Source organism: Lytechinus pictus, chromosome 2 (assembly GCF_037042905.1).
Source record: "Lytechinus pictus isolate F3 Inbred chromosome 2, Lp3.0, whole genome shotgun sequence".
Lineage (NCBI taxonomy): Eukaryota > Metazoa > Echinodermata > Echinoidea > Temnopleuroida > Toxopneustidae > Lytechinus > Lytechinus pictus.
The window spans coordinates 13286053-13299727 of NC_087246.1; the positions used below are offsets into that span (position 1 = coordinate 13286053).

At 33.5% G+C, this 13675-nt stretch overlaps 1 protein-coding gene across 1 annotated transcript in view; it reads left to right on the forward strand.

Moving 5' to 3' along the window:
• Positions 1-1172: 1172 nt before the first annotated feature.
• LOC129284298 (kinesin-II 95 kDa subunit-like) overlaps positions 1173-13675 on the forward strand; it is a 30255-nt gene continuing 17752 nt past the window's right edge. Inside the window, exons 1-6 of the mRNA XM_064110049.1 lie at positions 1173-1554; positions 4909-4995; positions 7179-7257; positions 7945-8139; positions 8864-9001; positions 13248-13383. Of these exons, the coding sequence (XP_063966119.1) occupies positions 1376-1554; positions 4909-4995; positions 7179-7257; positions 7945-8139; positions 8864-9001; positions 13248-13383 (814 nt within the window). The 5' untranslated portion in view covers positions 1173-1375. The remainder of the gene's footprint in view (positions 1555-4908; positions 4996-7178; positions 7258-7944; positions 8140-8863; positions 9002-13247; positions 13384-13675) is intronic.

The following is a 13675-nucleotide window of genomic DNA, read 5'->3' on the forward strand; positions in this document are numbered from 1 at the left end:
AATTATGACATTTTAAAATTTTGCTTAATTTCACAAAACAGTTATATGCACATCCCAGTCGGTATGCAAATGAGGGAACTGATGACATCACTCACTCACTATTTCTTTTGTATTTTATTATATGAAATATTCTAATTCTCTCCTCACTGTCCTGTGAAACGAAGTTTTATTTCTCACTGAACATGTTGCAATGAATTACCACAGCTTAACATTTTATGGTTCAGTAAAGTTGGTCCTCATTGCCAAATCTGCAAAAAATTGAAATATTGTATAATTCAAACAATAAAAAACAAAAGAAATAGTGAGTGAGGGACATTATCGATTCTCTCGTTTGCATGTGAATAAAGTGTGCATATAACTAATTTGTGAAAAATAAGCGAAACTTAAAATGATTTTGATGAAATTTTCAGCATTATGCTGTCTGATTTTTCTCTATTTATTCAAATAAACATTTTTCTGAGGTGAACTTGACCTTTAATTAAGTTGTGATAGATTTAGACATGATATTCAGAAAATAACGTAATGTATTTCACCTTTTCTGTTGTTTCGCTCCCTTTCTCTTTTTTTCCTGTTTTTCTTAAGTAATTTCTTTCGGGGGGGGGGGGGGCAGGCAGGGGCGAGGCGCAGGCTAAGTCTATGCCCTCCCCCCCCCCCATCTCGTACCCATGCATACAGCTAGAGTTATCCTTGAAGGCGGAGAATGTAATGAGCCCGTAATGAGCCTCTTCAGCAGGATAAATAAACAGCCATTTTGCTTCTTTTGTCCCTGAACAGATGGAAATCTTTCCTATATTCGACGAGCAAAAATTTCTACATATACTGAGCTCGAAAAGTTGGTGATTTCTTTGAATGACCCATGACCAGATTTCCACCTTGGTATTCTTCATGTTTGAGCCAAAATAGAACATTTAACTTAGACATGAAGGCGAATAGAGTCTCATATCTCCCTATCACTCATAAGGTTCTTCATCGATTTTTAAAAAGGACAAAAGAGAAGACGAGATTAACGATTTGGGGGGCTAACCAAAATATCTGCTACAAAGGGTATAGGTTTGATATTGGTCCCACTTTGCAGCACCTCATCGAAGTGTGTGTTCATAGTTCACCGTAGCGTACCTGGAGCAGCATAGCAACGCACGAGAATGGAAATGGGAATGGCTGGTTAGCCGTACACACACACGTACGGTACTACGTAATAAATTGTGTGTATAAAAAACGTGCGATCATCATCAAGAGCGCTATGTTTCAAAGTCAACAATATGGTTAACCTTCAGAAAGTTGTTTCTTTGACTTTGGAAAGAAGTTGTTTCATGTGCAATTTTCGTCATTGTCTTCATGGATTCATCGCATTTACCTTGTGATATTTTACTGGAATATGCCAAACGATTATCAGCTCACGATGGATATAAATTTTGATGATTTTGACTATGATGATTCGCCGGGTTCGGACAGTAACTTCATTACCCCAGTTGATACACCTCTGGGAACAGGGAAGAAAGGACAATTCAATTCGAGATATCAAAGTTTTTCGGGGTTATCTCATCAGTCAAGTCGGTGAGGAAAAACATCCGTGTACCATCTTTGAAAAAAATGTTATATCAACATGATCAAATAATTTCATTAGATTTAATTTCATTCATAGATTAACATGTACGGTATACGGTAGTTAATGTTTCAACTTTCATTGTTGTTTTGTTTTATCTTGGCCTAGCCTCGACAGTAGCCTGACGCCTAACGTTACTTAATTTAAAGGGATGGTCCAGGCTAGAAATATTTAATATCAATAAATAATGTTAGATAAACTTCACAGAGCAAAATACTGAAAATTTGAGCAAAATCGAATAACAAATAAAAGTTATTGAATTTTAAAGATTTGCATTATTCTGGTGAAACAGTTCTAGATCTAGACTTACATCAGTACGGTACCGGTACATTGTAGGCATGTCTTTATGAATATTCAGTACCGGTAGGTGGGCTGATGATATCATATCCACACTTGTTCTTTCAAGAACTAGATCTAAAACAATTGGATTGACAACTGATTATTGGTGCATTAGTTATTTATTGCCGCAACTTATTTCATCATGGAGACGCATCATTTACACATGTATGAAAACAAAGAAACATTGTTTTCACACACAAAAAAAAAAAAAAATATTGATAAACTTTAAAAATTAAATTACTTCGATATCTGATTTTTATGAAATTTTCAGCATTTTGCTCTGTTAATTTTACTCTATGTTATATGTATTAAGATATAAATATTTTCAGCCCGGACCATCCCTTTTAATAATAAGAACCTATTCCAAGTGTAGGATGGTCTATTATGCAGCATCTCTCGGGTTCCGATGTCCGGAGTCAACATCTATTGTTCTGACTTTAATCAACATTCATGACATTTATAATCATCAACTAGTATAGCCTAGGTCTAGTACAATCTAGGGAAGGTTTGTTGCTCTGTAATGTCTGACATTTCAAACAATTTATGAAGTATTGCTTGAAGTTGAAGGTTCGAATCGCTGGATGCTTGTCAGGTATGTTGTGGGCTTGATGTAGGGATTTACCTTGAGAATTTAAGGTCAAAGAGGACATGCTATATCCTCCATGTAACTGAGCTTTTTTTTAATTCAATGTTTTCTTGTTTTCATGAGCAACGTAACTCACAATACAAAAAGGAACAATCACTGAAACAGTTTAAAAGTAATTGTGATAAAACTGAGTTCAGTACTACTACTATGGTCTACAAATGCAGATATGGCAAAAGGAATTGATAGCAACAATATTTATTTTGTTAAAAAAATGTTTTTAAATTATCTGTATTCTGAAAGAATGAAAAAAAAAAAAATAGATCTAGATAGAGAATTACATGTTGTAAAACTTGAACTTGAATTGTTGTTTGGTGTGGGATCCTCAACAAAACAAAAACAAAAAAGGATAACCTTGAAAATGTTCAGAGAAAGTCTGCAAGATTTAGAAATGAATTACAGCCCTTTGCCATCTACATTTTGCAGTGGCAGTGTTTTTACAACAATTTAAGCAAACTGGGATAGATGGGAATAGGAGAACGAGTGTTGTCTCATTAAAGAGATCCATATCATAATTACATTCCCAGTAATATTCAAGAAATGTTATGTTATACTGAGGTTTTTTACCTGACTGCTAAGAAAGCATGAATGCCCGTGAGCAAGCAACCAGGGGACCAACAGCTTAAGGTTCTCTCCGAGGGACCTGGTAATGAGGATAAATGCCTTACCAAAGGGCACTAGCGCACTACTTGGGGAATCGAACCCGGGTCACCGGGTTCCGAAACCCCCGCTCTACTGACTGAGCTATCGCGCCTCCCAAATCTCATAAATCATCCACAAAAAAATCGCATTTAAACTAAACTGATACATTGTTTGCCAAACAAAGATTGTTAACAATATTCCCTTACTACTTTATAAGGGTCTAATCACAAACAATTTGAATAGTAGATTGGAGTTCACATCCCTGTGCTGCTAAAACTAGTAAAATGTCCCTGACTTTGCAAAGATAAAAAAATGTAGAATGCACATATGACCTTCTGCTTGTAGTTTTGGGCGAGTGATATTTTTTGAGTTTAAAATTGTATTTCTAATGAATAGGGTGTACAGTTTGAGATATTATAAGGATCAATGAAAGTATGATCAAGTTAATAAGGGGTTTGATTTGGATGGTAGACAAATTCATTTAAACAACCATACACAATATTGCTTCAGTAACCGTCTATGTTTTGTTGCATATGTATCAACATACATGTATTATCACGCACATTGTGTTTTGATTCAGATTTAGTTATTTTAATTGAGTACATACATGTACATACAGCTGTATAAGCCTGCATATTATTATTTGAATCATATTTGGAAATTCATACAAATTATTTCAAGTATTAAAAACTACCAAAATTGTGGCTTTTGGAAAGCTTGACGAACAGATCATGTAGTAGGCATTTATACAATTTTAATCTTTGTTTTGGCCACATTTTTTAGATTTGATTCCGATATGATTATTTCCTTGACAATACATTGTTTTTCCTCTTGGATTATGTAAAGGGGGGGGGGGGGTTGTATGGAAAATAAAAGAACATTCTTCTTCTAGAGGTTAGTCTTGTCTGCTGTTAATTAAAAAAAATCAAAGACATAATGCCTATATGTAGTACACTGATCAGCACATCTCAGATGCCACCAAAATTGTCCCCTCTGGTCAATGAACAAACAGTTTTATGGTTTCTGCAACCAAAGTAATGCAGATGTATTACCCTGCCTGTTTTTCAATATAATATAAGAAGGGATTTGAAGGATAGTTAACAGGTTCCTTTCATAAGTGCAGCTCACTTGACAAAAGAGCTATAGGATTGTTTACTACAGGCTAGCTTTAATAGAGTTTCAATTCAAATTGATGTGCAGAAGCAGATCAAATTTATTGTGGTTACTGGTTAGCCTCTACAGATCTATTGTACCAACAGTAAGTAGTTACAGTTATTTATGCACAGGTCTCTGATTTGCTGCTCTTTGTTACTTTATGTTGTCATGAAGCCCGAGTGAGGAAAATTTGTTCAGTGGTTTCTATGAGTTTCTTTATATTGTTTTCATGATGTAGCGTTAACACATTTGCTGTAATGGGATTTTTTTCCATGTTTCATTGAGAATATGCATTTTTTCTACAGTAAAGTATATTTTGTTCTTTTGTGTTTTTCTTTATTTCTGCATATGTTTACAAGTTTACATCTTCTTTGTAAGAAGTTGTCTATTTTACTCGGGAAATTTTTTTAGTCATTGAAACATTTGTTTCATTCACATATAAAGCCATGACATAAACAAAAATGAAGAGGATTAACATGAAAACAATCTAATAAATGTGCATTGATTTATTTCTTTGTAACAACAGGAGTACATTAGTTTCAGCATCAGATTCCCAGCTTGACGATGGAGAGATAGAAGATGGGGGTAGTGCAAACGTCAGTGTGGTTGTAAGGTGAGTACAAATTGTTTCTACAGACTGAAAGAGCCAAATTTTCTACACCAGTCATTTATTTTGTTTAGTATACAAATTTACTTTATTGGAGATGAATAATCATGGTGTACAGGCCTTTAGATTTTTTGTTTTATTTTATAGGGTACAGTAATTAAACAAGTATAAGATTGAAAACTATACAAGTGGATGTAAAATAAGAAATTACAATTTTGTTTATCCTGGGCTTTATGCAAATTAAGAAGCTGATTATGTCACACATTTTTTTATTTAATGAAATGAAAATGAGTGGAAGTTAACTTTATCGCTTTATGTACTATTTTTAATGAAATTTTCTGGGTTTCTGTCTGATTTTCCCCCATTTATTCAAATCAACTCTAAAAATGTTAAGGTGGTTGTGACTTTCTAATGTTTAATGATTGATTCAATGATTATAAGTTAAGAATAATTTTTCTGAAAAAAATGAACGGGGGTGGAGATGAAATGAAAGGGAAGTACATGTAGTTGTAGCATTAATTGGTGAACTGCAAGTAATTCATTCTTTTGCACATGTAAATTGAAAGTTCTATTTCTAGAACATTCATTGTTCACAACTCACTGTCGGTTGAACGCCCGCAGCAGCTTTTTCAGTAAAAGAGTGATCCAAGCTTGGAATAGTTTGCCTGCAACACTAGTAATGTCCTCCAGCATCATCTCATTTAAACACGGATTAGATTCGTTTTGGTCAAGTAATCATTTTGAAATTGTCTGACATCCACGCCTGCACTGTACTGTTTAGTTTAGACTTTTAATTGTGCATCAAGTGTTTACGACCACCGGGAGATCTACAGGACTACCTACTCTCCCGTACAAATGATGATGATGATGATAAATCAACATGTAACCAATCATATACAAGTACAGTAACCTTACAGTTTATAATTTGTTTACAAATTATGAGACTTGATTCAAGTATTAAGCATGTTCTTTTTTCTGTATTTGTTTTGAGAGTTTGGAATAGTTTTCTCATTGAATCATGCACTTTTTGATAAAACTTCAGACTTCTTTAGCATGCAGATAAATGGTACAGTACATGTATGTAAGTCTCTTTTGAAATGAAAGCTGATTATGTTAAGATGGAAAGGAGAAAAAAAGGTGGAATAGGACTGCTAAAGATAGAAGTCACTTTAGTGAAACCCATGAAGATATCTTTCTGAGATGGCTCTTTTGTCAGTAAAGATGTGTGAAGGCCAGTGGAGTGGCACAATACGAATCTTGCTGATTTTTCAGCTGCTCGGTGCGAAGTGTTGATTGATCGCTTCCCTAAATAGAGGCTAGATTGTGGGCAATGAATGAGAATCATCACCTGGCGGTGTGATGGGTGTATTTCATTTTAATTGCTTCACGCGTGATAGGTAGATAGCCTTTTTTAATTTATGGTTTATCTTTGGGATCATAGCTGGCTAAAAATCCATTAGACACTGAAATATACACACCCTGTGCGCTTGATGGACATTGTTTAAATGACTTACTATTTAACACTCCAGTTGTTACATAAAAGAGAGCAAATTGCCTGTGATATAAACACAATTCAACAATAAACATGACACAAAATGAAGCGTCTTTTTTTTTCATTGATTGATTAATGGGAAACAATAGGAACTCTTGATCAGGATGTGGCAGGAAGTTATCAAGAGATTAATTGTTGTGGATTCATACCCCTTTTGATACTAAAATCTAATTGATGATTATGAATGATATCCTCTTTCTTTGTATCACTATGCAAGTTTTTATAGAATTTTTTTGATTTCTTGATTATCAAGTCAATATTTTATTACCAGTAAGCCTATTACATGTAAATAGAAATATGTGCACTGATATTCTTTGGGCATCTAGAGATTTTATAAGTGATGGATGAATTTTATCCTTGCAAAAGAGATCAGATAAACAATTAAAGATAAACAATCAAAAACAGCATGAAAATCTTAGACTGGATATGTCAAACATGATTCATACATAATTACATACATGTATACAATTTCTTTGAATTTATCAAATTGAAATACAATAAATGTATGTCCAAGCAATGAAAGTTTAATACGTGTATGTAACTAATAATCAATGATTTGTAATAGAGTAATTGTTTTAAATATTCAAAACTGGCTTTGGATTATATAGCTACATGTATCTCTTATATTTCTTGACAGAGTTCGGCCACTCAGTGAGCAGGAAACAAAAAGAGGAGATCGTGATGTGGTCCTTGTACAGAACCCACAAAGTCTATTGGTAAGTGATACATGTCACCGAAGAAGTCAGAAAATTGAATTATTTATTATTTGATTGTGGAAATTAATTGGATCAAAGCATTGCCTGCAATATAAATCATTCAAGCTACATTGAATCTTGCAGGTTTACATCTGGTTGTATTTAATCAAATTCAGTAAGGAGATGCTGGTATGATATTGTATGCTTTAATTAGGTGTACGTTATATAGTGCAGTAAGAATGAGGGATTTGTAAAAAAAAGTGGTTTCTGTGCATTCACTTTTTAAATTCAAAGTGAATGATGTAGTTTTAATTATGAAGTTCCCTTTGAATTATTTAACAATAATCATTAATATTATCTGTCATTGACTGGGACTTACTTTTCAAATTCACTGAATAAAGGCAGCTTAACAGTGGAGCTGAACTTAGCATTTACATACATTTATGTTTGATACTGTAGCATACAAGTGAAGTAACATGAACATGCACAGCATTTTGTCCTTGGTTTTCTTTTGAATGGATTAGTTATTTGCTTCTGAAATCATCTGATGTTCATATTCGTGAGGAGCAAATCATTGATGAAAATCACTTGTAAGATGCTTGATGAAATGCTTACCAGGTGACATTCTTTTCAGTGGGATCAAGAAATTGATGATTTACTTTTAGTTTGAATTACCATTATTTTTTTCCTGTGATGTTTGTCTCAAAGGTGGAAGGAGATAAAAACAAGCAATTTACTTTTAACCATGTGTTCAGTGGAGAAGCTACGCAGCAGGATGTACTGGATGAGTGTGGTATGAAGAAACTGGTTGATATGGCCCTAGAAGGATACAATTGCACTGCTTTTGCCTATGGCCAGACAGGGTCGGGAAAGACTTTCACTATTACAGGGCCACAGAAATCGGTAAGGGGGGTTTATTTCCTTTCTTCCCCTAAGTTTGAACGATGATGATTGATATTGATTGTTAGATTATAAAAGCAGGTTTTGAAATTTAAATCTTTGTCATATGTTAATGTAAATACAATCAAATCTAAAATTAAATAAATGATAATAGTTTGAACAGATAAAATAAAATCAAGCTAAACACTGAAAATGTCATCAAAATCTGATGTGGAATAACAAAATTATGGCTTTTTAAAATTATCCATTAATTCGGTGAAACTTCTCTATGCATGTCTTTATGAATGCAATGAGCAAGGTGATCATGTGCATACCCCAACTTATTATTTTCATTATATTACTAAAATACAGATTTTGTTCTTCAAGATTGAAAAAAAATTGGATTGCTACAATTTATTTTACAAGGGAGATATATCAATCATACACACTTGTATGAAAATGTGAAATAATCATGATTTCATGTAATAACAGTAGAAAAAGAAACCCATTCATTACATATTCATGACGATGTGCATATAATGATATACATAAATGTACTTCACTTCCTTGAAATAATTCATACTACTTAAAAATAGTACAATATGTACTGATGTTGAAAGGGACACTCCTTTCTCTTTTAATGAAGGTACATGTTGTTTTCCTGTTTGCAATAAGAATAAAAAAATGTTTTTTTTTACAAATGTACTCATGAATAACCCCATATTTTTTTTAATTTATTGTTATTCAGGATGGGCTACGTTATCAGAATACAACTGCTTGGGGTCTGATTCAACACTCACTAGTTTACCTTTTTGATATGATCAGACTAAGGCCAAAGGTTTCTTTTTTCATCAAGACATCTTATTTAGAGATCTACAATGAACAGGTAAGACAATGAACTAAGTCTTGCATCTTGTAAGGATAGGGAGAAAGAAAGAGAAATATATTTAGAGGGGGTATGAAGGAGAGGTTGAGGGTAGAAGAAATGAGAGAATGAACAAGAAAGGGAGAGAGTTGTGGGGTGAGAGGAGGAGAGAGGTGTAGAGAAGGGGGGAGAGAGAGGGAAGGACAAGACAAGGGGGAGAAAGGGAAGGAGAAGAGGATGGAAAATTTTGTGGGAAGATCGAGATAAACTTTCTTTTCAGCTAAAGATCTAGCCTAACTGCTTGATCATCCAAAAGCAGAAAGATCGAATTGCAATATTGCATGAATTGGATCACATGTAGGTAATGTCATCCCCTTATATCATTCACAAATATAGAAATTGCCTTTTGAACCGAATCTGTCCATAAGGATAGGAGGCAACAAGGGATGAACATGTATGTGTAGTACATACATTGAATTAGACCGGTACAGGTACTCTAGGATTGTAGGTATAGAAGTTTAGATCTATTCTTAATGCATGAAGAATCAGAGTCTTCAAGTTGTCATGGAGTCGTATCAAACAAAAGTAAACCACTATGAACCAATTTAACCCTCACTTTTTATGCCTAATATACTGCAATTATGTCATGCTTGCATTCCTCCATACAACACCATAGAAAGGAATTGTTTGCAATCAAATGAAATGGACCATAGGCTTTGAATGTATAGGCCCCCCTGTATCAGGAATGGAGCTTTGTTCTGATAGTTGATCTTTCAAGGACTTCTCTGTGTTTTAGAAACAAAACTTTTGGCATTGTATTGCTGGAGAGATTAGATCTGTAATGCCGTACATCATTTTGAATCTAAAGATGAATGAGCTATGCATTCATTTGAGTACAGAGATCCAGCTACACCATAGTTACTTTCATTGTTCGAGAAAAAGAGAGATTATGAGATATAATCTTGAATATACAAAGTATTTGTATGTGTAATTTGCGTGTAAAGTTTAACTTTATTTTTATATTATTGTACTTTACATGTAGGCTACAGTGTACATACCACTGGGGCAAAGGTATTAATATGGAGCTACTAGTTCTAGTACAAGTAGCTCCATGGTATTAATACTTGTGTTGAAATCTTTATGTAACAGTGGGTACAATAATGAAAAAAAATTACTGACATTGTTATTGGTGTTTTTTATTACAAAAGAAGGATTAGGATTTTTTTATTGGAGTCTTTATAAAGAGTTGATTTTCACTGACTAATTTATATCCAATCACATGTGGGGATTTTTGAACATTTGTCAGTGATTTATCTTCATGAAATATTATCCCGATCATCAGATACATTATGAATACCGGTATACTAAATAAAATTCATTTGAATTATAAAAGGGTCTAATTTTCAATGAAAAAAAACCCCTCCTGCTTAATTGGATTTTAACTTTCACAGATATGAAGTACACTTCTGTATTAAAAGTAGAAGGGGTTGGTTCTTGCTGTACACACATGTGTGTACACGCAGAAGATATCACAGTAAAAGAACAAGTTTGCTTTGTAGACTATGGATCAATGTGTGAGGTAAAAAAAAAATGCAACACAGTGTAGTGTATTATAGTGTACATTGCATTTCATGAGCTGCCTTGTTAGTAATGCTTACATGTAAGTTTAGTCCCTCTGTGTCAATTTGCTCAGCTAACATATCAAGTACAGTACACAATTGCCAGTTGTGTACTTTAAAGAATAAAAGTCTTCTCCTCTGTGTAAATGTGTTAATGGTAAACAATCTAATTGACTTGTTAATACTCAAACCAAACATTTGAAGGTAATTCCCCTGTAGTGGACTTTATCAGTGATACATTGTGAGTTTATTTGTTTCATGTTAAGTTCCATCAATGTTTCATTTATTCAAGTATTGTATGGATGGAAAAGTCAGGGTACAATTTATTTAACAAAGCCATGATTTTTTATGTTTGCCTTATTAGAATGAATCGAGGTCATTGAATATTGATAAACTCAGATAATCATGAAATAATCAGATATAACCACATATAATTATTAAACAAAATATTTGCATGAACTGTGCACTAAAACAAATCTTTCATTATCACAACTTCACAAGTACAGAGGACTTTGTATATTACGTTGAGAACTCAAGCTTACATGTATACTTTAAAGCCTCCAAGCTTGATACTTAAAAAAATGAGAGTTGTACATAGAATATCAATCCAGCATTTCAATGTTGGAAAAGTGCATTAGCCATTGAAATTGATTAAATTGATTCTTCTAAAAAAATGAATTTTAACTTCTACGATGGCAATTTTTGTATTTTCTCTTAAAAAGAAGCCTTTAATAAAAAAAAGTATAGTGATTGCACATCACTTTTTATTTCTCTAGAAAATGATAGGCCTATTTCAAATTTCTTTTTAAATCATAGGTATATATGTATGGCAGATTTACTTGTCTGTGACATCACAAAATAAAAATTTTAAAGATTCATTACTTGGTTATTGTTGGTTGTTTTCATTGAACCTCCCTAATATTTTTCTCGAATTTTTCTGTTTTTATTAAAACCAACTTATCTTATCATCAAGGTGACTTTTCCCTTTTAAGCTCTACGAGTATTGCATGAAATATGCATTTAAACACCATGCTAGAAAGTACATTACATTTGTTTGCAAGTTGATTTTCAGCCAATCAATGTCATGTATTTTATGAATAGTTGTGCTCAAAAGTTAGTGAACCCCACCTGTACTTCTTCATGCTGAGTGTTGAATGTAGACATGAGACAACAACACTACCATGTTTGATGAGCCCGGAGACACAAACTTTATTAAATGTTATATTTACAGTACCTTTATATCACCTGACTTCACAACATCTCAGAACTTGAACACTTTAATAATAAATATATTCATTCCAGTGGGGTTCACTAACTTTTGAGCACCTCTGTATGTAAATGTTCAAGTGCATGGATACTTTATATCACAGGCTCAGTCTAAAAAGAAAGATAAAAGTTCCAAGCAGAATTGGCAATGACAAGACTAATATGTACATGTAAATGATATTTTATGCAACAGGTGTCATTACAAATTTTATGCTGTATGCATCTAAAGCTTTCTCTATTCAGAGTTGAAGTGCTAAATGGCAGTTAATCCACAAATACCTAATGGACATTTTGTAACTGTCTGTGTCAACACACTGAGATTCTAGTCTAGAATATTGGTCTGTATTTGTACAATGGTTTACTCTATTCAGCTTTACCACTGTCAATTCTCCTGTAATTGGTGAGAACAGACACTTACAAAATCCTATGGCTCTTTGAGTTATTGGGATTCATATTGACAAGCTGGATTATAGGGATGGCAATACAATGAAAGTAGATGGAGGAAGGTGGTGGAAATCTTAGGAAGGATAACAAAAATTGAGGGAAGAAAAAGAATGGGGAATGAGCCAAGGGAATGGATGGGGAGGAAAGATGTGAGATTTTGTAATTTTGTTGTGGTTCCTTTGTAAAAAATTATTTTGGAATAAGAAATGAGAATGATTTTGCTTTCTCATTAAGCGTGGGGTTACATGATCATGGATAATAATGATCTGAATTCAACAGACTGATGTTTGTGATACTTTGACATAATAGTAGTACCTACTGTACGTTAGCCTTGGTCTTAAAATTGTGTAAATATGTTGTTACAATAAGACATTTTGTTTATGTGTGCTTCAAAAGATCATACACCTACACTGTACAATATAAAAAAATAATCACATTTAGAGTTGAATGAAGTCTACAACTGATAGTGGCATTTGTTCCTGAGTCCGGAGTGATAGACTGCCAGTGTAGAACTCATGCGTATTTCTCTGTGTGTTAGTATTCAAATGACTTGAACACATGTGTGAATATCTTTCTCCCTCCCTAGGGGTATAAGTTGCTTTGTTTTTGTTGTCAAGGTGATAACGGTCCCTCGGGAGAGTTTGTCAAGTTCAGTTTCGAGCTCCCCCATGCCAAACTATAAATCAACTTACAAAGCTGACGCATAAACAGAATGAGTGTGAATAGTGCTGTTATTCCATGTGTCTGTACTATATATGTACCTCTATGGATTTTTCTTAATACACTGGAATATGATTTTACATGTTGCCTAAAGGTGGTTCTTACTGTTCGTTAATATATAGAGTTGAAAGATTACATAGAAGTCTTTGTTATTTTTATTTTCCCTCTTCAATCAATGCATTTGGTATTTGCAGCAATTTTTTTTTTCTTTTCCACAGGTTAAAGATCTTCTGAATCTAACTGGTAAAGATTCTTTGCCAGTGAGGTGGTCCAAGGATAAAGGGTTTTATGTTGAGAATCTCTTTGTCATGGAATGTGAAACACTAGATGACATGATAGCAGTACTTGAAGAAGGTGAGAACATAGTTACTTTATAGAAATCACCTTAATATTTGAAGAGATCTGTTCCAAAAGGTATTGAATCCTCTTTTGATCAAAATTGAAATATGGATATCAGACTTTTATTCGGGTAGGCTCCTCATTTAGACAAAGGTACATGTATGAACCTCAAATTTTCAGAGTAAACATGACAAAGCGCACTTATCATTTTCCATGTAGGTGCTTGTATAAAATTTGTCAAAAAAATGTTTTTCCTGTAGAGGAAGAAAGATTAATTGTACTACCTTTTTGAACTGAGTTCTCCATG